Source organism: Thalia democratica, chromosome 6, assembly GCF_965202585.1.
Source record: "Thalia democratica chromosome 6, ktThaDemo2.hap1.1, whole genome shotgun sequence".
NCBI lineage: Eukaryota > Metazoa > Chordata > Thaliacea > Salpida > Salpidae > Thalia > Thalia democratica.
In genome coordinates, this window is record NC_139170.1 from 29939997 (window position 1) to 29966201 (window position 26205).

Sequence of the window (26205 nt, forward strand, 5' to 3'; positions counted from 1 at the left end):
GGTAAGACGTGTACAGAATTCAGCTAGCATCGATGCAACTCATATTTTAAAAGATAGCAATGTAAGCATTTGTTAGTGTACTTATTCCTTTTTTTTGGGTAATATATTTAAAAGTAAACTAATACAAAGTACTAAGATGTAGAAAAGATTTTTTTTAGCTATTTTATTCTACTGGTTTAAGAAAAGAACCTAAAAAATTTAAAAAAATTATGATTGCGACTATAAAAACTTGATATTGTACGACTTAGAACTATAAATGTTTAAACAAAATGTAAAGAAATACATAAAAAAGTGCAAACCGATAATGCAGAAATGTGAAATATTTCTTAATATTAATTAAAGTTAAATATAGCTTTTAAACCAAAAAAATGCACAGCTATAAAGCAGTTTACGGTTTTCTAGGCTCTAAAACCCTATAAATGATTTGCTGCGGTACATATTGTCTACCCAAGACAAGTTTTTCCGACTCGGTTCTCAACAATGCCTCGATTATAACTTCAGTAAAACTTTTTAATGCGACTGTTTGTACTTAGGACAGAGCTTCACACCTTTGGTTTATTCACCGGAACTGTTTATCAGCCAAAACAAAGTAGTCATCTCCCAAACGAATTATTCATATAATTTACACTGTTTATCTAAAAAGTACTTTTTAGTTAGCCCAACATAGTATTAAAAAAACTTTAATAAACGCTTACTAAAAACTATGAGTTAAATAAAGTTTAGTTACCTAAAAAATTATAACATGTTGAAAATCAATTTTATTTGTGTTTTTTAAAAACGAACTTGAAAAAATCCATTATCAGCATTTTTTTCAAAGTGTAAAAGTTTTTATAATTTGTGTTTAAAACCAAAACTTTTGTTATTTGTCTTATTCAAACCATCCTATATGTAAATTAACTTGTAACATAAACTATGATTAAAGCGATAAAAAGTTTTGCTGAAAATAAGTTCCTTGACACTAATAAAAAAACATACTATTTATTATATATTATATTTATGTATGCATTTTATTAATTGTATAAAATTAACTATATTTCATTTATAAGATAAGTGAATATGTACAAATAATAACTTTGTATCACAATTAAAAAAACAACTTTATGTTATCATATTCTGAATAAAAATATAAGTAGATTAAAAATACTAGTTTAAAAAGCTGCAAGTATTTTATGTATAGTTAAAAACATTTTGAGTTTGAAAAAAACAACGTACCAAAACAAGTTATATCTTTAAGTTAAAAAAATACTTTAAAAGCTTTATAATTATTAACCTAATTGAACAATTAAACTTACAAAATTTAAATAAAAACTATAAAGAATTAGGAACATTCTATGCTTAAATTGGTATTAATAAAAAGAACATAATGATAAAACTTGTCAAAACTTATGTAAAAATAAAACTTTAACAACCTTTAATAGGCTTAGTTGAATGTTTTTGAAATTAGAATTGTTTAACAACTTAATTAAATACTCTAAGTTTATGTTTGATTATCTCTTTTTTAATACTTAGTATATATTACAAACTTTAAATCTTTGTAAAAAGACCTTAATGTTCAACTTTAATACTGCTGTTATAAAAATAGTGTTACTTGAACTAACTTTAAATTTTTATGCCTTTTGTTTTTAAGTTATGTTTTTATGCTGATTTACTTTATAATTAAACATCAAAAGTTTCTTTTTGTATCTGCTTTTTTTTGTGTCTAGATGAATTTAATTTTAAATGAAGTATGCTATGGTATATAAAGTTATATAAATGATTGCTCTCTACTTTATGCCAAAAATGTTGAAAATAAGCTTAAAAAATTTCTAAGCTTTAAAAAATTAATTACGTTTTATAATATAAATAAATTATTTAGCAGTTATGCTAACAAACTTTTGCAGTATGTATTTAGATATAATAAAATTAAAAACAAATTTTGCTTTATAAAACCAACATACTTATGCTTTTCTTACAAAATAATAAGTTTTGTTAGGTAAGTTTTCTTACAAGCTTCAGAAAATCTTGCAAATTATTTAAGAAGTAGTTTGTGCAAAACTTCTTTTTATTAATTTGTTTTAATTTACATTAGTCAAAAAAAGTTATAACTTTTTCTATAAGATGAAAAACTTACTAAAAAGTTGTGTTTTATTATTATTTTTTGAATATTTTCCATTTTAGATAAAAAAATCGTTATTACCATTTTTTCTCAAAGTCTGAACCTGTGAACAGTAGTGTGCATGAAATTCCCTCTACTGTTTATAAAAAATACAGAATAAATTAAAACACTTAAATTATTTTTTATGTATTATCAAGTATTAATTTGAGCTTAAAATCAACCTAAAGAAACGTTTTACCAAAAAAAGTATAAAAGGAATATTTTTTGATAAAGTTAACGAATTAGATATGCAACAAATTTTATCTTTGATAATCCAAGGTGGAATATTTTCTAAATAGTTTGAGAGCCACTGCATTATAGAATAACTAAAACCACTCCAGAAAACTGCTCAAAGTTAAAGAAAAAATGTATTTGCAATTTTTTTCAGATAAAAATTGTTCTAGCGTGCATAGAAACGTTTCTTTAGAACAAATAAAGTTGGTTCAAAAGCTTAACTTTATAAAAAAAATAATTAAAAAGTAAAATATTAGTACACTGAAGTAAAAATACATAAATTAAATTTAAGCACACGAAAGTTCAGAAGAGTTTCATAAGTTTATGTCAACTTATGCTTAAAACTATTGACTAAAAATTTTACTTTTATTTTTCTCTTAACTTATATTCAAAAACAAACCTAAAAACCAAACGGGCTTAATATTTGTACAGCTTTAACCATACTTGAACAACTGTTATTTATCTTATTACTCAAAGTCTATTTTAAGCTAAAAAAGTTAAATGAGCTCTGTTTGATATATTTAACCTTTACAAAGGAACTGTATTACAACTATTTCAAAAATAAAAAAAGGAAAAATTTGAAAACAAATTTCAAAAACACTTTTGTATTTAGAACAAAAAAATAGCCATGAATTATTTGTAAAATTACATGAAATAGCTCCATACAATATTTCTTATTTCTTAAAAATATATAAATTAAAATCGAAAAGCAGAGCGCTTACAAATTTCGCTCCATGTTTGCTCGCGACAAATATTGGGACGTGTTTTTGTTAAGCAAATAAAAAAGCGGCCGTACCAGTCAGCTCGTAGAAGCTTTAAAAAAAGAAAGAAAAAAACGCGTTAAATTTTATTAAGTTAATTCAAAGCTCATTGTAAAAAGTTTCTGCCGAGTTTTTATTTTACGAGCTTGTGTTTTCAGCCAGCCTCGCTTTGAAACTTTACTCTGAATTAACAACACTCGAAGTGTTTTTGTGCTCAAAAGTGCTTTCTGCTGATAACATTCTGACCAAAAACAACAATGAAGCCGGCAGGGAAGCTTCAAAGGGGCGAGGCGATCGACTACTCAAACTGCTACGAAAGGTTTGTGAAGAAGAAGCCGTTCAGCAAGAGCGATCATTTCCTGAGCAAGAGCCAGGAGAGCATGGTGAGGACCCTGATAGCTTCCGGGCTGTCGAGAAAGAAGCTGGCCAAGTTGATACTGCACTTTGACGAGGGAGCTTCGGCCAAGGTGACGATCAAAAAAGAGTTCACAAACGAGGCTTACAACAATAATAAATGCTCCTTCGGAACTCAAACCACAACGGCAGCAGTTTCGAAGTCAACGCAAACCGAAATCGAATTTAGCAAGTGAGTTTCTTTTCAATACATTTAAATTAAATGAATCAATTAATATATTTTTTATTATCTGTAACCTTTCAACATTTTTGTAACTTGTATAACTTTTTTTCTTTCGTTTAATATATAAGCTGGTCTGTACTTTTTATTTTACTTTTCACATAAATTAAAAAAAAAACATCCACGTAAATAAAAAGCAATATAGTTGGTTTTTATTAAAATAAAACAAGATTAGCTACTGTCTGTAATTTAAAAACTTAAAACTGTTCCACATAATTAATCTGTCTGTAGAAAAGGTAAAAATAACTTTTGTCTAAAACTCTTTAAAATTTCTTTAAATTGCAACTTTTCACAGCTTCTACAAAAACGACGACCCGGACGACATGATGGAGATGAACCAGGCGGACGTGGCGAAGGAGGCGATGACGTCATCGGAAGTGCTGGAAGAGGGGAATAACCTGGGCGCCATGTTCTACCAGGAGGCCGAACAGTCGGCGGCCAACGAGGACGTCCAACTGGCAGGCGACATGTTCGGCTTCGAGCCGCACAAGGGCGACCAGATGGTGTTCGGGAGTGACGTCAAGAACGAAGTCGACATCATCAGCGACGGCATGAGGAAGCAGGCCAGTGAGGGTTTTTCCCCAAAAATGAAAAATTTTAGCGAGAGCAAGAAGAGGAGGGACTCGCCTCCGCCCTCCCAGGCCTACATCAGCCACCACCCGCACGAACAGGCCGGCCAGCCGCTCCTCGACCTGAGCCACCAGCAGCAGCAGAGGCAGCATCAGGCCACCCACGTCATCCATCACAGACCCCAGCAGGAAATCCAGATGCAGGGCTACCAGCAATACCAAGGAGGGGGCTTCCAGCAGGTGCTTCCCCACAGCGAGGAAATCCAGTTTCAGCAAAACTACCAGCAGGAGCAGCAGCAGGGGAGGGTGTACCATATGTACGAGGGGGAGCAGGGCATGGAGCTGATCGAGGAGCAGGATAAGGGGTTGCAGGAGCAGCACTTCATCCAGTACCAGGGGGAGAAACAAGAGATGGAGGGCCACGAGCACCAGGGGGCGGAGGGTCCGGAGGGGTACGAGAACTTCTGCGCGCCCGACAAGAACATCGACGACATTTTGAAGGGGACGAGGGGAAACGAGGAGAGGAAGATGCAGATCGAGGAGTGGATTAAGTTAGTTGGAGTTTGAATAATTAAACTACATTCTAAAAGATTCTTAATGGAAATAACACTTGCTTTTTAATTATAAGCATAAAAGCTTTTTCAGTGAAGTGTAGTTTTGTTTAAACTTGGTGTTAGATGCTCGGTTCGATGTAGACAAAAAAAGCTGCATACAACTAGTATAAAATAAACACTGAATTTATTTATGTTTCGAATTTAGTGTTTTATGAATAAATTATTCTTCAGAAATAGCACAAAGCCGAATAATTTTTTTTATACCGAATACAAAGAAGTTCTATACAATATTTGTCGTTTTAGAAAAAAAAAAGTATTGTAAAAGCATTAAAGCAAACTCGAGCTTCTAAGTTATCATAGTTAAAAAGTAAACAAACTACTTTAACAAAAAATCTTTATATATTAACAACGACTCAAGAAAAAACTTGCAACCCTGACTAAAAAAAACACAAACTGACATCGAACAGTCAAACCACGCACAAATATATGTGTAAAAGTTAATAATTCATTTTATTCGTTATGCATTTCTACTTAATATTAACTTCTTGAAGAAGTCCGTTGGAGGCTTAATTATTAACGAAATGGTTTGAACTGTCGATGAACGAATTCTATAGCTTTCGATTTGTGAGTTTTATTTCTTCAAAGTGACGTTTTAACCTATGAAAAGATGTAATAACATTTAAGTTTATATAAAACTTAAACAAGTTATATATAAATATAAACTATTTCGTGTGCCTCTAATTTGTGCTTTTAAGTGTCGTTAAAAAGTACTTCACGGTTTAAAATTATGTTTTCTCAACAAGTATTTAAAAAGAGATTTTTTTAAGTTTTATAAATCGAAGTTAAATTCAACAGTTTTTATACAAAAAAAAAAGAACTACTTTTTGACAGTATTTAAAAGTTAATTAAAAAGAAGAAAAAAGGTGTATTGTAATTTTTAATATTACACCCTAAAACAGAAAAAATTAATGTATTTTGTAGATTTTAATTAATTTAAACGTTTAAAAAATAACATACACCTTACGTAAAGTTTGTTGTTGAAGTATTTAAACTGTTTTTCGATCAATCATTAAATTTTATAAGTTTTTGCTATAAAAAATACCTGACGTAATAAAATAGCAGATGTCGACTTCTTTACCAACTGACGTAGACAAGGCTTAAAACAAAATTAAATAAAAAACTTAGTTTACTAACTGTTTACTTATAATTACTTTTAATCAATAAAATCTTAAATTTAAAAAGTACGTTTAAATAAAAAAAAAACAATTCGCAACTGACAAACTAGATTACCAAAACAAAACTTTAATAAATGAATGACCGAAAAAAAAGCTAGTTGAACATTAGCCCGCTTATTCAAACTCGCCTGTAAATCTTTGACTAAAACTACGAGTCGTCATCTTGAAATTTGTTAAGCATTAACCCGAACCTTCTTGGGTTTTGTTAAGCATTAACCATTCGTCGCACAAATGTAGGATTGGTCTCAATTGTGATGACAATAGACTACAGCAGCTCGGTCGGGCTAAAAATTAACTTTTCTTGGCGACGTTTCCTTATGACATAACAATGGGTTTTTATTAATAAATAACTAAAATTTTCTTTGTCTGGCACCTTGAAGTCATTTTGCATTTGCAATGTGTGTGAGATGTGCGGTTTGTTGAAATAAAAAACTGGTTTATTCGGATTTTAGCTAGAAGTATGAGTTTTAAAATGTTAAGGTAGTACTGAACGTGTAAGCAGCTTCTTACGGTCGTAGACGTGAAAATTTAGATTTTTAATCAGTATTTTGGTTTTGTTTACTCCTAAAAGGTTAGATATTTTTTGTTTATAATACTTAGTTTAAAACATTTTTTGGTCTTTTCGTTTAAAACCGTTGCGTATTTTTTATAAAAATTCTATTTGTAATAACCAATTTTTACAATCGATTATTATATAATTAAATTTCTATTTTGACTTTTGTATAAATAAACTTCGCTTCGGTATGGTATTAGATTGAAAAAAAAAAAGATAATGTATAAAATTTCGACTACAAAAGTATTTTTAGATTAAAAAAAGAAAGAAAAGGACTGTATTATTTTGTTAGCTTTTTGAGTTGTGTTTGAGAACATGTTTTAGCTTTGTTTAATCTGATACTGTTTTGTTCTATTTTACAGTTCAAAGATTACGAAGAACTTGTTTATTTTTTTCAGCGGTAAATGTTGTAAAACTTTTATAATTTACGGTTTTTTTCTTGTTACAATAGTTTTTTCTAACTTACTTTTTACGCTGGTTTAAGTTCTTTATTCAAAGTTTAAATTGTAATTTAAACTTTTAGAGTTTAACTTTTTAGAGTTACATATTCAACGTCCATTAATAAAAGTTAAACCTTTGTTTCAAAAATATATTTAATTTTTAATACTAAATTTAAAAAAAAATAAGTTTTTATTTTGTTAAAGATCTATTGTATAGTCCTAAAATTTATCTATTCAGTTATATTTTAAAACTTTCTTTAAAATAAGAAGTAATTAAAATTTCTATATAAAAAAAAAGTTTTTTAAAGTTATGTTTTTGTACGAATTATAACTATTTCAATTAAAAAAGTTTTCTTACTAGTTTTATGTGTTTAAATTTGGCTTATTAGACATTGGTTTTAGTAGATTTTGTATTTGTGTAATCATTAATTATATTTTAAAAATGTATAAGATACGTGAAAAATTTTAAACTACAAAAGGTTTCAATTTAACAAAAATGTTGACAAGCTTTTCAAATTTTTCTGTTTGCAGAGCACTTAGTGCGCTTACCTTATCAGAAAAAGCACACAATATGTTCAGTATTAATGTTTGCTTTAATACAAGCCTCTACAGCCATACAAGTCATTGACCTATAATTTTTATTGAAAGCTTGAATTATGTTTTCCAAACATGAAAAAACAACAAGAACATTAAGTTTTAATAACACGACAAAGTTTAGAACAAGCAAACATTTAATTTTTGAATAAAAATTATTTGTATACTACTTATAATTAATTTTTAGAGAAGATCCATGGAAAATTGCTCGCAGAGTGAAACTTTACATGGCACAACACAACATTCCTCAAAGGGAAATTGTAGATTCAACTGGTAAGAACAAGTTTTTGCATTAAATTTTCTCATATATTTTACTATATACTTGTTTCTAACATTTTTTTCTTAACTCGGAATAAAAAACTTTATTCAAATTATACGAAAGTAAAGCCGTAAACGATTTTACTAAACCTTCTAGTAATAAAAAACGTTGCTTTATCAAAAAAAGTGGTGGTCAATCACTACAGATTTTCATTAATTTGTAAAAAAGATTGCCAAATATAACTGTTGAAACTTTGTAAAAGTATTTAAAACTCGCTTTAAACAAGTAATACCAATACGGTTTTTAATCCTTAATTTTTATCTTGAAGTATTATATTATAAATATTTTTCTATATGTCTTTTGTTTTAATTTTTACCAAAAAGTTTTAGAGTAGAAGTTAACAAAAATTTTCTATTTCTTCTAAACTTCGTAGAAGAAAACATACTTTTTAGAACTTTTAAGCTATTTTACACAATAAAAATATATTGACCATTTTGTCATCGTGTTGATTAAACTAAAAATATTTAGTATTTATTATGATTAATAACTATCTTTGAACTTGTAACAAATTAATATTTGAAGGTTAATTTTTTCAGTTACGGTTTTTATCCCTTTACATTTTATTTTTTCATATTTTTTTGCAAAGCTTATTAATGTTTTAAAAAAACTCTATAGTTGAATTTTTCTCTTAATGAACTATCGTTTTGGTAATTTTTATTAAACATACTTACACTAATCTAACCAGCTTAATTTGAACGTCAGGTTTGAATCAGAGCCACCTGTCGCAGCATTTGAACAAGGGCACTCCTATGAAGCACCAGAAGAGGAGTCTTTTGTACGCGTGGTGGATCCGCAAGAAGGAGGTCATCAACACACGTTAGCCACTACTGCTTTTAAAACAACTCAGATAAACTCAAGCAAAGTCGCCCTATGGCTACGAATTTACAACAAAGTGTAAACTTATTTTCAAAGCAGAGCTGTTACAAATTAGGCTTAATTGAATCTAGCGGTTCTAAATATTTTGTTTGTAAAACTTGTCAAGACTATACGCATGAAGATCTAAAAAATTAAATCCTAGCATTTACAACTGCTAGATTTTATAAACTAAACTTATGGCAACTGAGCTTTTAAGTATTACAAGCATTATTTAATAACATTTTAAAGTTTGGAACTTGCTGAAAAAAGTTTTTTTTTCAAAAAAAAAAAAGAATACTGTTTTTAAACTAAGTAGTTTTAAAATATAAACCAAGGTTAGACAGACAGTTTTAAACTTGTTGGTTTAAAATCATGAATTTGGTATATATAAACTAAGTAGTCAACAAAGAGTTATGTTTACCAAACCTAAAAGTAGCTGTGCAAGCTTTGTTCATCAAATATATTTCTTAACAGAGTTCAAAAACGCATCGGAAGGGATGAGGGGCGAACAGATAGAAGAAGCAAACGGAATAATGAACAACAGAAGAAACAGATTCAAGTGGGGACCCGCTTCACAGGTTTGATGCTTTCAAAACAAATTAATTTTATATAGAAACAGCATGTTTAACATAAAGCCATCAGTTTTATAATTAGTAAAGAAGAGGGTACTTTAAAACTAGTTTTTGTTTTAATTGCCTTCTTTATGTAGTTTTGTTGATCTGTGTATTTTATACTTTCTCCTTTGTAAGTTTAAATACCTGCTCATTTAAGTTTAAAAAAAAATTGAAACTTACTTTAAACGCTTCAAGATTCTTATGAAATAGAACAACTTAAGTTATGCTACACAGTTAGTTAAAAAGTTTTATATAATGCTCTAAAAACAGTTTTATAAACAGTTTTTTAGTTTTTCCAAAAGCAATAGTTAAGCTGCGTAAAACAACTTTAAAATCTTACTTGTGTATTGCACATTATATTCAAAAAAGATTTTCAACTGTTTTTATGTTAGTATATTTATTCTAAGTATTATCATTCTATTAGTAATATTATTCTAAGTAATTTTTAGTTACATTTTGTTTTTAATTAACTCTGTAAACTTGGCATTAACACAAATATTTGTAAAAATTCGTCAAAAAACAAGTTAAGAACATTATAATACTTTTTAACTTTCCTTTTAAAATATTTAAAATCTTGGTAAGTAAGTGTATCAAATATAAAAAAAAACTTACATAACCGCTAAAATATATTCAAAACTCTACTGTAACTAACAAAAAAATCCCCTTAACAGAAAATATTGTACGAGGCGTACAAGACGCAGCGGAATCCGACGAAGGACGACAGAGAACACTTGGTGGCGCAGTGCAACAGGGCGGAGTGCGAGCAGAGGGGGGTTTCCCCCAGTCACGCAAACGGGCTCGGATCCAACCTGGTGACGGAAGTAAACTGTTTTAATTATTTAAGAATATATTATTTATTATCGTGTATGTGACTACACTAACAAGTAATTAACAACGCTATTTACTATTACAGTTTGGTACTTTTTTTTCTTAAAATCTAAATTTTTTTTTTCAATATACTTACAAATTGTTAAGAATATTATTTCTTCTGATCAACTCATATTTGTTCCTATGAACAAAGAGTATATACATTTTTAAATAATCAATTTATTGATTATTCTAAAAGTTTTTTAATTAGTATGCGTAACCTAAACTTTTTATCATTCATAAAAATAACTTTCTAAAGTGAAAAAAAGTACACAACTTTAAACTTTTTTTCTGATTTGGCTGCTCAGTGCTAAAATTTATTTACAACTCCTTATGCACAAGTAAAAAATCCAGGTTCGAGTGTACAACTGGTTTGCCAACCGGAGAAAAGAAGACGCGTTCAAGCACAAGATATCCCAGGACCCCGACTCCTCGCAGGCGACCGAAGAAGAAGGAGACAGGATCTCACCGCCGCCCAACAAAATAAGAATAATAAACTCGCAGTCGAGCCCTGTAGTTAACAAGCAGCACATACAATGTAAGTTGAAAGTTACTGAAAAATTATTTTTACGACATATCACGTCAGAATGCAAAGCACAAACACTAATTTGTACGAACGTAATTTTTATTAAAAAGTAAAGTCAAAAGACATTGATATTTTTTATTTAAAAACTACTTGTTTATTTTTTTTTGTTTAAGACATTTTTTTTTGCTTTGATGAGTAGCCAACACTAATAAACTGTTTTGATTAAAATGATATTTTAAAGTTGTGATCTACATTAATTTTGATTGCAGTTCCGCTGACGAGCGAATTGCCTGTGACGTACAACAAACCGATGACGCCGCCTTTGAAGCGGGCGTCGTCTAGCGGAGGTTTTTTGAGCAACATTTCTCAGTACGACATGAGATCGAGCAAGATTGTGAAAGCTCCTTCTCAGATAAAGAGCTACCAGGAAGTGGTCAGCCCCAGAAGGGAGAGCATCTTCGCTAAAAACGGTTTGTTTTGTTGTAACTTCGTAATAGTAATAATTTGAAAAGCAATGTGTTTTAACAGTACTAAATTTAAAATTCAACAAAAAAAAATTGTTTTTAGTATTATTATTTACTAAATAAATAATGTTTTTTTTTTATAACATAGGAATACTAAACTTAAACATTCTTTTTATTTAACTATATGTTTTCACTAAACTATTTTTGTTTTAAGGACACTAATTTATATTTAGTATGAAAGTTCTGTGCTTTGTTTAAAAAAAAATTACTTACTTTTTTTAAGCTTGAAAAAAAATTTTTAGCAATCCCAGAATTATATTGTTTGGTTTTACTTCTGTAAAATTTTAAAGAAAGTTTAAACTACTGAAATTCGGAAAACTTTTGTAGGTATGTCACTATTAAATACATTAGCTAGTTTTACATATAATTTTGTTTGATAATTGTATATTATTTAAACTGAAAACTAAATTCGTTTTCAATTGTAACTCAATAAAACTTTATAACAAAAACAGATTTAGATTCAGTTCCAAGATTTTCTATAATGAGTACCTACAGTAACCTATCCAATGTTATCACAACAATGGTTAGTTCTATCTGAAGTCTGATCTTTATCCTTATCAAATAATACAAATCAATAGTTACAACAAATTTATTTGTAAATTGATATTTTTTTGTATGCTGAACAAGGTTAAAAACTAATATGTTTTGCTATATTATAGACCAACTCAAACCATGTGTTGCCATCAGTAAATACTCTATCATCAAGTTTGCAACAAATCAAGCCAAACAGTGACAAAGATGCTTTTTACTTTAACTTGATTCCAAGAGGTAGTATATGCAGCTATAACTTTATTTTAATTTAATATTTTTGTAAATATTACAATTTTATATAAAAAAATAGTTGTGCTTTTGTCTTAAATTAAGTTTCTAAAAAGTTATATAATAAAAGGAAAAACAAACAAAAAAGTTTTAAGGTTTTCAAAGAAATTACTTAAATATTTTAAGTATAGAAAAACCAATTCTACGAAAGAACTATACAGTAAAAATTTTAAATTTAAAATAATTTTTGTTTTTAAGCTAACGCTAACTAAATAAATGACTAAACTCAGTCACCTCACAACCATCAACCCAATCAAGTAACCATAGCAACAATTTCGTTACCCAACAACCTGTTTTAGCTTCTCTTACGTCATACAGACACCAACAACAAAACGGAAACTCTCCAGTAGAAAATAATCATTACGACTACTTATTACAAAGTTAGTAAAAAATAGATCTAAATTTTGTATATTCTTAAATCTAGTCAGTTAAATATTTGTTAAAACAGATGCCTGTCAAAAATGTTCGTTGTTTTTTAGTTGTTTTTTCATAACAAACGTTTAAAACAATAAAATAACTTAAAGAAAATAAACTAAAAAGCTACTAAACGGCTTGGATGTGACAAAAAAAAAACGATACTTTAAATAGTTTAATAGTAATTTTAAACAATAACTTTTTTTATCTATTTCATTATTTTTGCTTACTATTTTTATGGTACCAAAAACACTTAATTATAAAGAATAAAAAAGTGAAGCTAGCGTTTTCAATAACAAAAGTAATATTATTTTAATAAGTTTATTTACTAGTGAACATTTTGCATATGGTTATTTAGAAAAATACTTAAATTAAATATAAGTTATCAGATAATTAGTACTTTTTTGTGAAAAAATAACCTTCACAAGAATTTAAAATATTATTTAAAGTACTTTTTTTTTATAAATGGTCAATTATTTTTTTAAACGTCGAAACAAAAAGATAGTAAAGACTTATTTTAATAAATAGTCGCTTATTAACTATACAAAATCTTTCTGAAAAAGTAACAATTTTAAACAATCTAACTCTACTTTTGTTGAACTTCTTTTACTTTAAAACGAATGAGACTAATGCTTGACTTTTTTTAACAAATGCAGACGGGTACATTCAACATTCGTACGAGCAGGTTTCTTATCCTCCGCAGAATTTCACTCCAAACTCCTCACAAACAAACTCCTCCAGCCCCCAGTTGAACGTAAGATTTTTTTTGCGTTTTCACATAAAACATGTTTTTTTTTTTGTGCAAAACTAAAAAGTAGCACTATTATTTTGGTGCCGCTTAAGTCATTTAAGTTGATAGATGTATTTATGTATTTAAACTCAAATAATCTTTTTATTTCCATGAAAAAGTATTTAACTATATTCTGAAGTTTATTTAGATTAAGTTTTTAAACAACAAAGCTTTAATTACAAATCTGAATTAGTCCTGGACAAGACGTTAAAAGGTATCTGTGGTGTTCGACTCGATAACCGAAAGGTTCTTCGTGCACCAGGTCCTAGGACCAAATGTTTTGAGCGTACTTTTTTGTCGTTCAATTAACTAATTGAAGTTGACATTTGTTATGAAAATGTTTTAGAACTTTTTTTTTAACTTTTTATTGCTGCTTTTTTTTCACATAGCTTTAGGACGTAACACTTTCATTATAAGTAAACAAAATAGCTTATAAAATAGTTGTTTAAAATATTTTATGCTAAACTGTTATTGATTACGTAATAAACGTGCAACCTTTAGAAACAAAGTTAGTTTTATGCAGTTTTAAATTGATTAAAAATAGTTTTTTTCTAATGTATTTCAATTTTAACAATTCATGAAATTGAGTTTAGTTTTAACAAAAATACAATTTTTAATTACATATTATCACATTAAAAGCTTATTCCACCATAGACATACGTTAATTTGACACAAATAACAGGAAAACTTGATTACTATCCAAAGAGAATCAGAAGATACAGGTGGTGGAAATCCAGTGATATCAGGATATTGAGTTTGTTCAGAATTGTCTCATAATGTTTTTTTTTATCAAATATAATATAGTTTGACTGCTTCTCAAATTTGCTGTTTAAAATCAATTATTTACTGACTCTAACCCTCAAATATCAACATTTTTTTTATCTCTCAATCATTACTATTACTGAAATTAGTTTTTTTTTTGAACTTTTATTTATGATAAAACTTATAAGTTTAATTTTTTTTTGTGTTTGATATAAAATTACTTACTTTGAAAATAATTTTAGAGTGTATTTTTCGCCTTTAAAACACATGTAATATGACAAAATCAGTACTTTAAACTTATTAGTAAAGTGTGATGTCTAGATTTAAAAAACACAAGTTTTATAGCTGTAAAAGTTTTAGAAACACTTTTAAAAGTATCTTACATTACTAATGACCAAAGAAACAATTTAATTTTTGTTGTGACGGTAGTATAAACTATGCAGGTTTTTTTACTAGATGTTAAGAATTAATAAGTATTCTTACAAATTTTTTAGTTTTCATCCTTTACATAAGTTTCAAAATGTTGTTTTTTAGTTAAAACATTTTAAATCATGTTCGTTTTTTGTAGTAACTGGATGACCGAAAAAATTTTCTATACATAAGGTCCTTTGACAGTATTTTTAGCGCCTAATTTTCGTGTGTTCAATATATAATAATTACTTAGAAACTATTAGTAAGTCATAAAATAGAATTATAAAAAAAATTACTCGTAATACTGTTTTATATATTAAAGTTTAAAGTACTGTAAACAAAAACTACTTCGGTTGTGTTGTTTTTACACATCCTTATTACTGATTTTAAAAAAATTTGAATCAAACCTTATCGATATATATAAAAGTGAAAAGAGAAATTTTACAAGTTTATCATTTTTAAGCTACAGTTTGAAACTTTTTAAGTTAATTTTTACTTGTATGTATGGTTTGTCTTTAAATTTGTTATCTCTGTAATCAAAAATAAAGATTTGTTATCTCTGTTAATTTGTTTAAATTAAATTAAAAATGTTACAAACAAAAGTTTGTTATCTCTGTTATCGAAAAATAAAAGATGTACAAGGTATAATTTTTTTTAAAATCATAGTCGTTTTTATAAACTAGTACATAAGCTGATCATTTATTTATACATATACTTGTTAAAATAACAATTTTATTATATACCTAAGTATCTTTTGTAGCCTTTTAACGGTTTTCAAAAACCGTTTAGAGAATTTTGTCTCAAAATATCAGCTATAATACTTTCAAGGTTTTTAGGAAACAAAGAGTTAAAGTTTGATCATAATAAACAAATTATTTCCAAACATAACAATTTTTTTTTATGTGTCAAATTTAACTATAAGCATTTTTTTTTATTTTAAGGTTGGTTGATGCCTGAGATAAAAAAAAAACTTGTAGCTTTTTTAAATATATGGTATAATATATTAAAATAAATCAGTATATTTTTATAAGAAAAAAAATTAAAAAGCATGACCTTTTAATCAAAATACGTAGCTTGAAAATTATTATTATTATTATTAACTTTACACAAAACGCCATTGATTACTGAACATAACACTAATTTAATCAGAACTTCCATATGCTTAGTTGTTTTTCCGCATTGTAAGTAAGTAAAGCTTGATTTGTAAATTTTAAAGGTGTATCTGAATTTGGTATTTATCTTTAAGACATAGATAATTCAGTTTACTACAATTTTGTTTTTTTATTTCAGCTAAACAACTTGTTCGAGTAAAAGTGTTCTGCTGCCAATTAAGTATAAACAGCTCTTTTAATTCTGTAAAAATCAACGTAAATAAGAAAATGGTATGCATATATTTTTTTGGTAAGTCAACCTATAAACATATATTTATAATTACAAACAGGATAAATATATTTGTTTATGGTATGTTGTCTAAAGAAAAACTATTTAAATAAATTTAAGATCAAAGCTGAACTTAGAAGTTTATTTTAATACTATGATATGATCTTACTTAAAGAAGGTGGTTTAAAAAAGACATAGAAAAAAGCTGTCTCAACTCTTTAAAAACAAAAACAACCATAACAATAATAAATCGAGATATTTCGTTTTATTAAAACACTTTGAAATTTTACTGAAAATTATTTGCTTAAAGAGAAATATAATAAAGACATTTTTTAGTTTGGATCTGTTCAAACAAGGATTGAAATTCAATTTTGTAAAAAATAGTACTTAGATGTGTAAAATTTCAAAAAGTTCATTGTAATTAAAGGTTTAATAATACATATTTAAACTCTAAATTTTTTTTAGTTATAAATTCTAATCAGTGTAATGTGTTTACCCAAAGTAAAGCCTTAAAGCTTAAAGTAATAACTTAAACTAAAAACAGAAATTTCAAAGTTTAATTTTAACTTATATTGTTAAATATTATTACCCTAAGTCACCAAAACAAAAAGCAAATAGTTTTAAAATTTCAAAATCCTAATCGAACAAGTATAGTCATACGGCATAAAAAATATCATCATTTTTCTACAAATCGTTTCAGCATACCGATACATGGTTTTAAAACGTCGTTTGTGTGATGGTATAACGAAATTAAGTTATCTCAACTACTTTGTACTGTAAACTTTTTTTAAAAGCAATGTTTTTATGCACCAAACAGTCATATGTCATAGTTTGTTAAACGATTAAAAAAAAGCGCTCAAAATACTTTGTCCTAAGACCTGGTGCACAATGAACCTTTTGGTTATCGAGTCGCACACCACGGATACCTTTTAACGTCTTGTTCAGGACAAGACGCTAGGACCCTATTGTCCAGGACAAGACATATGATTTTTTAAAATATCAAATTTAAGCTAATAATTGTATCAAAAGTTAGATTTGATCGTTTAGTAAAAACTTAATAATGACAATTTACATCGTATTTAATTTCTCAACATAATTTTAAGCTATTGGTTATAATTTTAAATTGAATAAAATCATACTTATTTTATTTTCAGACAGAATTTTAGTCTTATTTTGATATCAAAAGCTAATACATACTTTTTACTTTGAAAGTCCTTTTAAACAGTATAAATAAATTTTAAAAACTAAACTGTCAAATAGTCAAACCTACTAAGTAGAACAAAATATATTTATAACTCAAAACTTTAAGTATTAAACTTTAATCATTACAAATTATAACTTTAATAGTTTTTTTAGCAGATCTAAAAACTGTATATAATATAAACTAAAACGGGGTTGAAATTTTACAATAAGCATCAATTTTGTCATGTACTTGTACTACTGTTGCTAGTTTTTGTTCGTTTTTTAAACTGTGTATCTGATAGATTAGAAAAAAAAAATAGTCAACACTTTTAAGCCAAAGTTAACTTAAACTTATAAAACTTTTTTGAACTTAAATGATTGTATTTTAATTGGACTGATAAATGTTTTATTCAGTAAAACTTTTTTTCTTTAAATAATAAATTTAAGCTTTTGAACCAAATTTATTTGTTCTAAAGAAAGGTTTATATGCACAATAGTGTAATTTTTATCTGAAAAAAAAGTAAAATGTATTTTTAAGAGCTTTAGCAGTTTTACGAAATGATTTTAGTACTTCTATAAAGCAGAGTTTTTTTTTACAGTTGACTACCAAAGGTGAATTTTTTGCATAAGTAAAACTTTAATGTCATCAAAAATACTCTTAATATGCTTTATTTTTTGGATACATTGTTCTTTGAGTTTATTTTAAGTTTAAACTAAAACTTGATAGTACATAAATTTTATTATAATTATTCTATTGTAAATTTTTATACCAAAGAAAGAAAACTCCATGCACACTACTGTTTACAGGTGCAGACTTTGAGAAACACTGGTATTAAAAGATATTTTTTTTAAGTCCTAGACTTAACAATATAACAGACTTTTTCTTTATTATTTAAATTTATGTATTTTTACAATAAAACAGAATCTAACTTTTAGGTAAATTTTTCATATTTGATAAAAAAATTAACTGTTTTTGACTAATTTAGAAAAAGATTAATAAAAAATTTTGACAAACTACTAGATAGATAATTTGCAAGGTTTTCCTTAAGAAAAAAATGTTTTAAATTTATTATTAAGTTTTAAGTAATTGAAAACTATTAGTATTTAATTTTTTTGTAATCCAAACTTCAAAGTTTTATATAACTTCTTACCTATTTTACTACTTAAATAGTTAATATAAAGTGAAAAAGTTTAAGTAAGGAACAAAACAAAATGAAAAAGTGTTAAACTATTTGATTACTTTATTAAGGCCGTGTCTAAAACACTTATTGATAAAAAATAAATGTTCTCTATAAACTTTTTACAGCTATATCTACTTAATTGCTTGGCTACTTTTCTCTAGTTTTCAATCACTAACCATCATTGGTTAGTTTAAATTGGTTTGTTTTGTTTTTCAAGCTAACATGTTAAACTACAAACTGTCTTTCAGTTTACAATTAAGCTGATTTCATGCCATATTATATAGTGAAATTTTATTCGCCAACAAAATGTTAGTCTATGTTTTTTAAAACTTTTAGAACACTTATTTTCGAAAGTTAACTGTAAGATAAAATAGACAGTTTTAAATCCATAAAACTTTGATAATATTTTTGACGGATTAAAATATTAATGCTCATAAATAAATCTGATGTTTTCATGTTTTTGTTTTTTGTTCTGTGATTTAAACTAAGTAAAAAAAGCATTAATTTATCAAATTTCTTTTTACGTTACAGAACTACAGATTTTTGAAATTTCTCTATTTTTTTTGAAAAACTCGTCTAGTACTAAAAACTTTCAAAAAACTACAATTTATAATAAGAATATTGATTTTTTGTTCTAACAACATTGCAAGTATTAAAAATTTAAGGTTTTCATCAAAGCTAATTATTTTTTCGTTTAGTTATTTAATCAATCGTTAAACAAACTAAAACTTAGAATATACAAAATATACCACAAAGTTATTTGAAGATTAAAATTTTATCTAAAATTAAAGACAATCATTCAACACTTTTAGTAGCTTCAACAAAAAGTATGATTATTGTCAAGGTTTATCTTATGTTTTAAGTGATTTTTCGATCACCATACAACACTAATGTTTTTTTGAATACTTAGATCAGCCTGTTTTTAAGTTGTGCTCAAAGTGCGTACTTAAGTGGAATATGTTAGCTGCATAAAGAGCTAATAGGCGGGTTTACAATTATATTTTCTGTCTTAAAACCAGCCCAACTAAACAATAGTTTGTGAAAAAGACTCAAACATTTCCACATATGTTATGTATTTGCATCTTGAATTAAAAAATCTAAATGGCAAAAAATAAAATTGGTACTTTATTTTTTCAAACGATTTAATTTTTTTGCTTTTGTTTTAAGCATCCTTTATATACTTCTAAAAGCTATAAATACTAATTTACATTAAGTATTAAGTTTGGTACGCAAGTTTTCTTTGTTTAAATATTTCCAAAATTTGAAATGTCATACTCGCTGTAAAAAAGTTTAAAAAAAGTTATTTAGATCCCTAAAACACTTTCAAATCATTGTTATATATCCCCTTTAAAATAGTTTTAACTATTAAAGTTAAATAACTTTTCAAAAAATTATTTAAATCGAAAGTATTTACAAATATTGTTTGTACCTAATTTACAAAAGATATTTATAAAATTAAATACTTTTTTGCTTTAAAAAAGTAGATTAGTAAATTTTAAACTTTAAAATTAAACACAAAAAAAAAACTGTATCATTTTTATTTTACAACATTTAAAAAACTTTTATTCATGTTCTGTAACTACAACGTGGTCAAAAGAAGGTCTGTTGTCGTCGTTGTAATGTTTGATAGCAGCTGAGGGGTCCCCCCTGCTCCGAAACCTCCTCCTCATCTTGCAATACTCCACGTACCTCCTCTCAACCTCCTTCTTCCTCTTCTCCCAGTCCCCAACCACCCGGATGTACTCTTCCACTTCCCCAGTAAGTCTTGACACGTTTTCGCGCACCACATCGTTTTCCAGCTTTCCGGATTCACTCCTCGCCAGCAAGTGTTTAACTTCTCTCACGATGCGCCAGTGCCTGCAGCCCCTGCTGAGCTTGGTCCTCGCCTGCACGCGGTACTCGTCGAAGCGCATTTCGGACGCGTCGCTGAGGAAGCCGATCGGCAAGAAGCTGACCTCCGAAGCTTCGTTGAACCACAACCTCGCGTTGACTTCTCCGGAAACTCTGCGGAACAAGCCTGGGTTGGAGAACATGCGCATGCCGATGTGGTCGTAGCTTATCTTGTCGTAGTACGAGTAGAAGTTGCGCAGTTCCCGCTCAACTTCTTTATACTTTGCCAAAGTTGACTCGTAATCGCGCGCGCCGTGGTTCAAGTTTCTGTACAGCCTGATTAAATACTTGACGTACACCACAATAGTTATCGCGAACGCATTGTTCCAACGGCTCAGCTTTTTCAGGAGTTTTTGGATGTTTTCCTTGTTCTTTTGAAACTCTCTGTCTTCTTTGTTTCTAAAAATGTTTGTTAAACCATACATTTTTAATTGTTTACCTTTTTACCGAAAATAAAAATATTTCAAGCTGTATATATGCAGTTCTTTAAGCTTGTCATAATTGGTTTAGATTAACTGAGATATTATGGTTTTGATTAATTATAATTACATAAGCATTAATTTTGATTATATATGTACTAATTTTAATTGCATAGTCTTAAAACTATTTTAATTTGTTTTAAAAAGCTTAACTTCAATAATTAGTTATATATATAATAGCCGTTCACTTTTTTTAATCTTTTTGTCATCCAAACAGAATTAACTTATTGATTTCTTAACAGTTTTCAAAGAACTTGTAACTAACTTATACTAGAAAACATTAAGCTCCCCGGTTAATTCCCACTAAACTATCAAACCCGATTACATTTATTCTTGTACGAATTAAAAATTTTAGTACTTTTGGAACACACATTAAAATTTTAGTATTTGTATTTTTAAAAATCATTTAAAATATGAAATTAGTAAGGTAAAAGTGATTTTTTTTATTTAAGCTAAAATTGTTACTGTTGCTTATTTTATCATGTTTTTAGTTTAATGTCATTTTTGTTTGTTGATAACTACGATAACTAAATAATTATGACTTGCGTGCAACAGAAAATTGGTCTGTTACTTGTAAAATGCTACCATTGTTACTAAAGTTTAATCCAGATCAAGTTTAAATAATAATTAAGTTTTTAGTATCGGATCCATTTTCTATCATGGTAACTAATTTATGTCCACTTATTTTTTTGTACGATTTGGAACAATTTACATTGACACTTAATTATATTTTAGTTTTTGTAATTAATTAACACAAAAAAATAATATATTACTGTACAACATAGTTTTCTTTAATAAGAACTTTGGAACTAAAAAATTATATTAATGCTTATTTTATTAAACTCTAGACCTTAATTACTTTTGTTCGTTGATTACTAGATTTTTTTAAGTAATTACGGCCGGCAAGGAAAATTGGCCTATCTTTTGTAGAATGAATTTACGGCTAATACAATTTACTCCAAATTAGGTTCAAAGCAAATTCAAGTTTTTTTAGTATCCGAATTATTTTTTATAACAAAGTATTCTACGGTAATTGATTTATGTCCAATTAAATATCACTTTGTAATGACTATAGAAATTATTATTACACGGCATAATTTTTTTAAGTGCAATTTTTAAAATTATTTTGTTTTATAAGCTTAATGTTTCATATTTTTTGTTTAAAACAATACTTTCTTAGTTTAATTTAATACCAATTTTAAGTACTTGATGCCTGCGGCGCGAATATTATAAAAAAGTTAGTCTTTTTTAAAAAATACTTGTTATTCAAAAAAGTTCTTATTCGGTTGTTATTCATTTTATTCCTTAAGTCTTAGCTTTTAAACCAACTAAATTAATTGCGTACTGTATCTACCTAAAAATAAGCTTATTTTTATTGTAACTATGAAGTATTTTTTTCTAAAACATATGTTTTATTACTTATGTGAAAATAGATGAATTAAAAGAAAATTTAAACAACAAACAAAAACTTACTGTTAAACAAAGACTGATGTAAATGTTTAAAATAATACAGGGTAAAAAACATTTGTCTTACTGTTTAATTTAAAATCAATATAACCTTAAATATGTTTAAATGCATATTTATCAATTGTCTTTTATGCTATTTTCAAACACCTCCGAAAAAATATTATAACTTAATATCTACCGCTATAGGACTTTTAAAAATTGATTTTTAGATATGTATGTTAAAAGCACTTTCAATAAATTTATCTTCATTAAGAATGTAGTATGAGAACTAAACAAAGATTTATAATTATAAATATTATTAACCAATTTCAGAGATAAAAGAATTTAATAACGAACAAAAACGAAAACTGACACAGATACTACAATATTTAAGTTATTAGCTTAAATGCCTTATATAAAAATTGATTTAACTGAATCGATCCCACTAAAGAACTTGGAATTTTTTTTAACGTTGTGTTCTACATTTTTAAAATAACTAAAATATCAACATTATTGAAAATGGAGAGATGAAATGTTGAATATATATTTATAACCAGACATATTATCAATAAACTTCCAGGTAACCGCACAGGCTCCGGGTAACCAGTTTAAACACCCCCTGCAGTTAGGTACAGCTTATTGAAAATGAAAACAATGAAATTTTGTTAAATTAATAACTTCACTCATTAAAAGTTATTTAAAATAAAATTTTTAATTGTTAAACGTTATTAAAGAAAAATTTTTTAGTCAAAATACATGAGGTAATATGAAATTTTAAACTTAAAAAGAATGGAACTTGACTGAAACTTATAATCATTCTTTTTTCTAAACTTTACATGTACAAAAATTAAATGGAATAGAATTTATGCATAAAACTATTGATCTGAACTAACCGTATAACATATATAAAGGTTGATGATTATTTTATATGAAATATTTATGAACTGGATTGAGTCGAATGAGAATTCATTCGAGTGATAACTTACCTGGATGAGAATTGAACGTGAGGGAATTAATCGGGTGGGAATTGATCGGTTGAAAATTGGTTTGGCCGGTATTTAATTTGTGTTGGAATTGTGGGGGTTGGATTTGATTTGGGTGGGATTTAATCGGGTGGAGTTCGATCGGGTGGGATTTGGTTCGGGTGGTATTTGATCGGGTTGGAATTGATTCGGGTTGGATTTCATCGAGTGGGAATTGGATCGGGTGGGAATTGATCGGGTGGGATTTGATTCGGGTTGGAAATGATCGGGTGGGATTTGATTCGGATGGGAATTGATCCGGGTGGGAATTGATCGGGTTGGAATTAATCGGGTGGGAATTGATTCGGGTTGGATTTGATCGGGTTGGAATTGATTCGGGTGGGATTTGATCCAGGTGGAAATTAAGCGGGTGGGAATCGTAAGTATACCGTTGACTACAATGCAATTAATAATGGTTTTCAACAAACACAACTTGTCTTTTTATAAATTTAATTTAATTTTACAAACGGTTAAGTAGTTTTAGTTACTTTTAGAAATTAAAGTATGTATAATAAGTAAGTCTAGAATATCATTTTTTTAACGTAAAATACAATAGAGTTAAACATAATGTTTTAAGGTATTTTGTGAAAAATTAAAAACTTTTTTCTAGGTTGGTAATAGTTTTTTTTCTCCTTACGACTAATTAAAAAGTAAGGTGTATAATATTCTCATACGTCTGTATCTTATTACCCATAGATTTTAAATGTGTTACATTTATGCTGTGTTACAGCTTCTATAGAACTCTTCGGTAAATTAATTTTGTTTCTTGATCTAGATCACATAACATAATAAATATGCAAGTTATGAAAACATCTAAGTTTTTTAAAACCATAACTATACTTTTTATGGCCAGACCATACTTAAGACTTTCAAAAATATGATTGATTTTTTATATTTTTTATCAGTTTGGGAAATACTTTATTAATATCTTTATTTTTTGATAGTTTTAAAAGTTGTGTAATTTTTAAAAATGTTAATTTTAATAGCCCAACTGTTAATTATGAATAAAGCATGTTGTACGAAATTGGCTAAATTAAAAATTAAACGACAACTTTCTTCTTTAACATGAAAACCTGCGAACTAAAGTAAATAAATTTCAAATTAATCAAAAACTTTGATTGACAATACCTGTGTGTAAGTGATACCGAAGGAAACCTGAAGTATTTGTTGTAGTATTAGTGTTAATAATTGTTATTATTGTTCATTGAACGATAAAAAAAGCGCTCAAAAAGTTTGGTCCAAGGACTTGGTGTACAAAGGAACCTTTCGGTTATCGAGTCGTACCCAACAGCATTATAAGTATAAAAGAAAACAAATCCCTATACGAGTGCCTGAAGGAAGATCCGAATTGCGGAAAGGAAAGAGATTTTCCTTTAAGAAGACGTTTTGAAACATTCGATTACTAATAATTAAGGTATCTTTATAAAAAAACAAGATTAATAAATTGTAAGTTAAACTTTAAAGATAAAACTTTTAGCAAAAGTCGTAAATTTTTGGTTCTTAAAGGTATTTTCAAACGCCTTTTTTGGTTATTACAGCTATTACGACATGGTTTAAAATTATTTTAACATTTTCAAGGAATCAACATAATTTGTAGTATTTTTTACTGACCATGGATTACTTAAAAACTGATGATTGATAAACATTGGAATACAAAAAAAAAACTGCTTAAGCTATAAAACAAAATGTTTTAAAAATTTAGTCTATACGGTTAATTTTAGTAAAACTATACCTTTAAAAAACTTTTAAGTTGAATTGAAATTTCAATTAAAATTCTTATTTAAGCACATAAAGATATATTTAAAATTTATTTTAAATTAACTTTGTAGAAAAAAGTTATTACAATTAAAAAAAAACAAGTATAAAATACTTCAGGATCTTTTTTCTTATCGTTTTTGTTTCATCGTTTTATCTTTTTAGTTCTTATGTTATTTACTAAACAAGTTTTTATTTTTACAAACACAAAGTTCAGCTAATTTTTGTTTAGTTTTTCTCTTTTTCATTTCGTTTAATAGATTGTTTTATTACTAAAGATTTAAATATGTAGATGGTAAAAAAAAAAATGCCTTATAGCACATAAGAAATTTTAAAAGCATGTGGTGTACGACTCGATAACCGAAAGGTTTCTTTGTACATCAGTTCTTAGGACCAAACTCTTTGAGCGCTTTTTTCTATCGTTCAATAAACAATAATATCAAAATTAGTTTTAACTACATATATAATTACACAAGAATAATCAAAATACTAATGATGATTAAAGTTTGAATAAAAACATACAACCACCGAAAAAAGCATTAAGTAAATGAAGTAATACAATTTTCAAAGTCCTTTTGCTTATAAGGGTAGGGTTTTTTGTCTAAAATAGATGTAGAACCCATTTAAACTGAGTCAAAAGTTTTACAATAACTTTTATTTATATAAATTCTATCTAAATTGAAATTTTCTGATATAAGTATTGTTACTATAATAATTAAAATTATCAAACTGGTATATAACCATGCTTTTATCAAACTTTAATATATGGTCTTTGCCTTCAGGTGTCAATAAAGAACTTGAAGAAAAAATTACCCTGGGTTTTACAGCAGAAAACATAATACTTGGTAGTTGCTTAATACTCTTCTACAAACAAACAGATCTTTTATTAATAAAAGGTATTTCTAAAGATTTAAACATAGATAAGGAAATTTTAAAAGGAAATTTTTCAATGACTAATAATAATGAGCAGAAATATCACTATTTAGGAGTTTACTGCTCCTGATGATTACTTGCTCCTACATGAAAAAAAAAAATCAGATTAATCGTTTTCTTTTTTATTTTTTACGGTAAAGTTTGTTGGTAAACGTTTAAAACAAAAACAAGCGTTTTTATTGAGCTAAAAAATCATTAAAAACCAGAAAAAAAACACATACCTTAAAAAAAATACTTTCTTACAAAGTTAAACAAGTACAATTGTGCTTTATTATTAAATAACTAATTAAAGTTTTTAATGGAGAACCTTACAGAACTGAGCTAATGT

The 26205-nt window shown here is 27.3% G+C and overlaps 1 protein-coding gene across 1 annotated transcript; it reads left to right on the forward strand.

Moving 5' to 3' along the window:
* The first annotated feature begins 4809 nt into the window (after window positions 1-4809).
* On the forward strand, window positions 4810-14190 carry LOC145838941 (uncharacterized). Its single transcript, XM_082946560.1, has 10 exons — window positions 4810-4883; window positions 7896-7981; window positions 8730-8843; window positions 9357-9460; window positions 10168-10317; window positions 10718-10901; window positions 11159-11359; window positions 12463-12612; window positions 13303-13400; window positions 14119-14190. Exons 1-10 carry the CDS (start codon window positions 4861-4863, stop codon window positions 14188-14190), a joined length of 1182 nt encoding a protein of 393 aa, XP_082802686.1. The 5' UTR covers window positions 4810-4860.
* Window positions 14191-26205: the final 12015 nt, after the last annotated feature.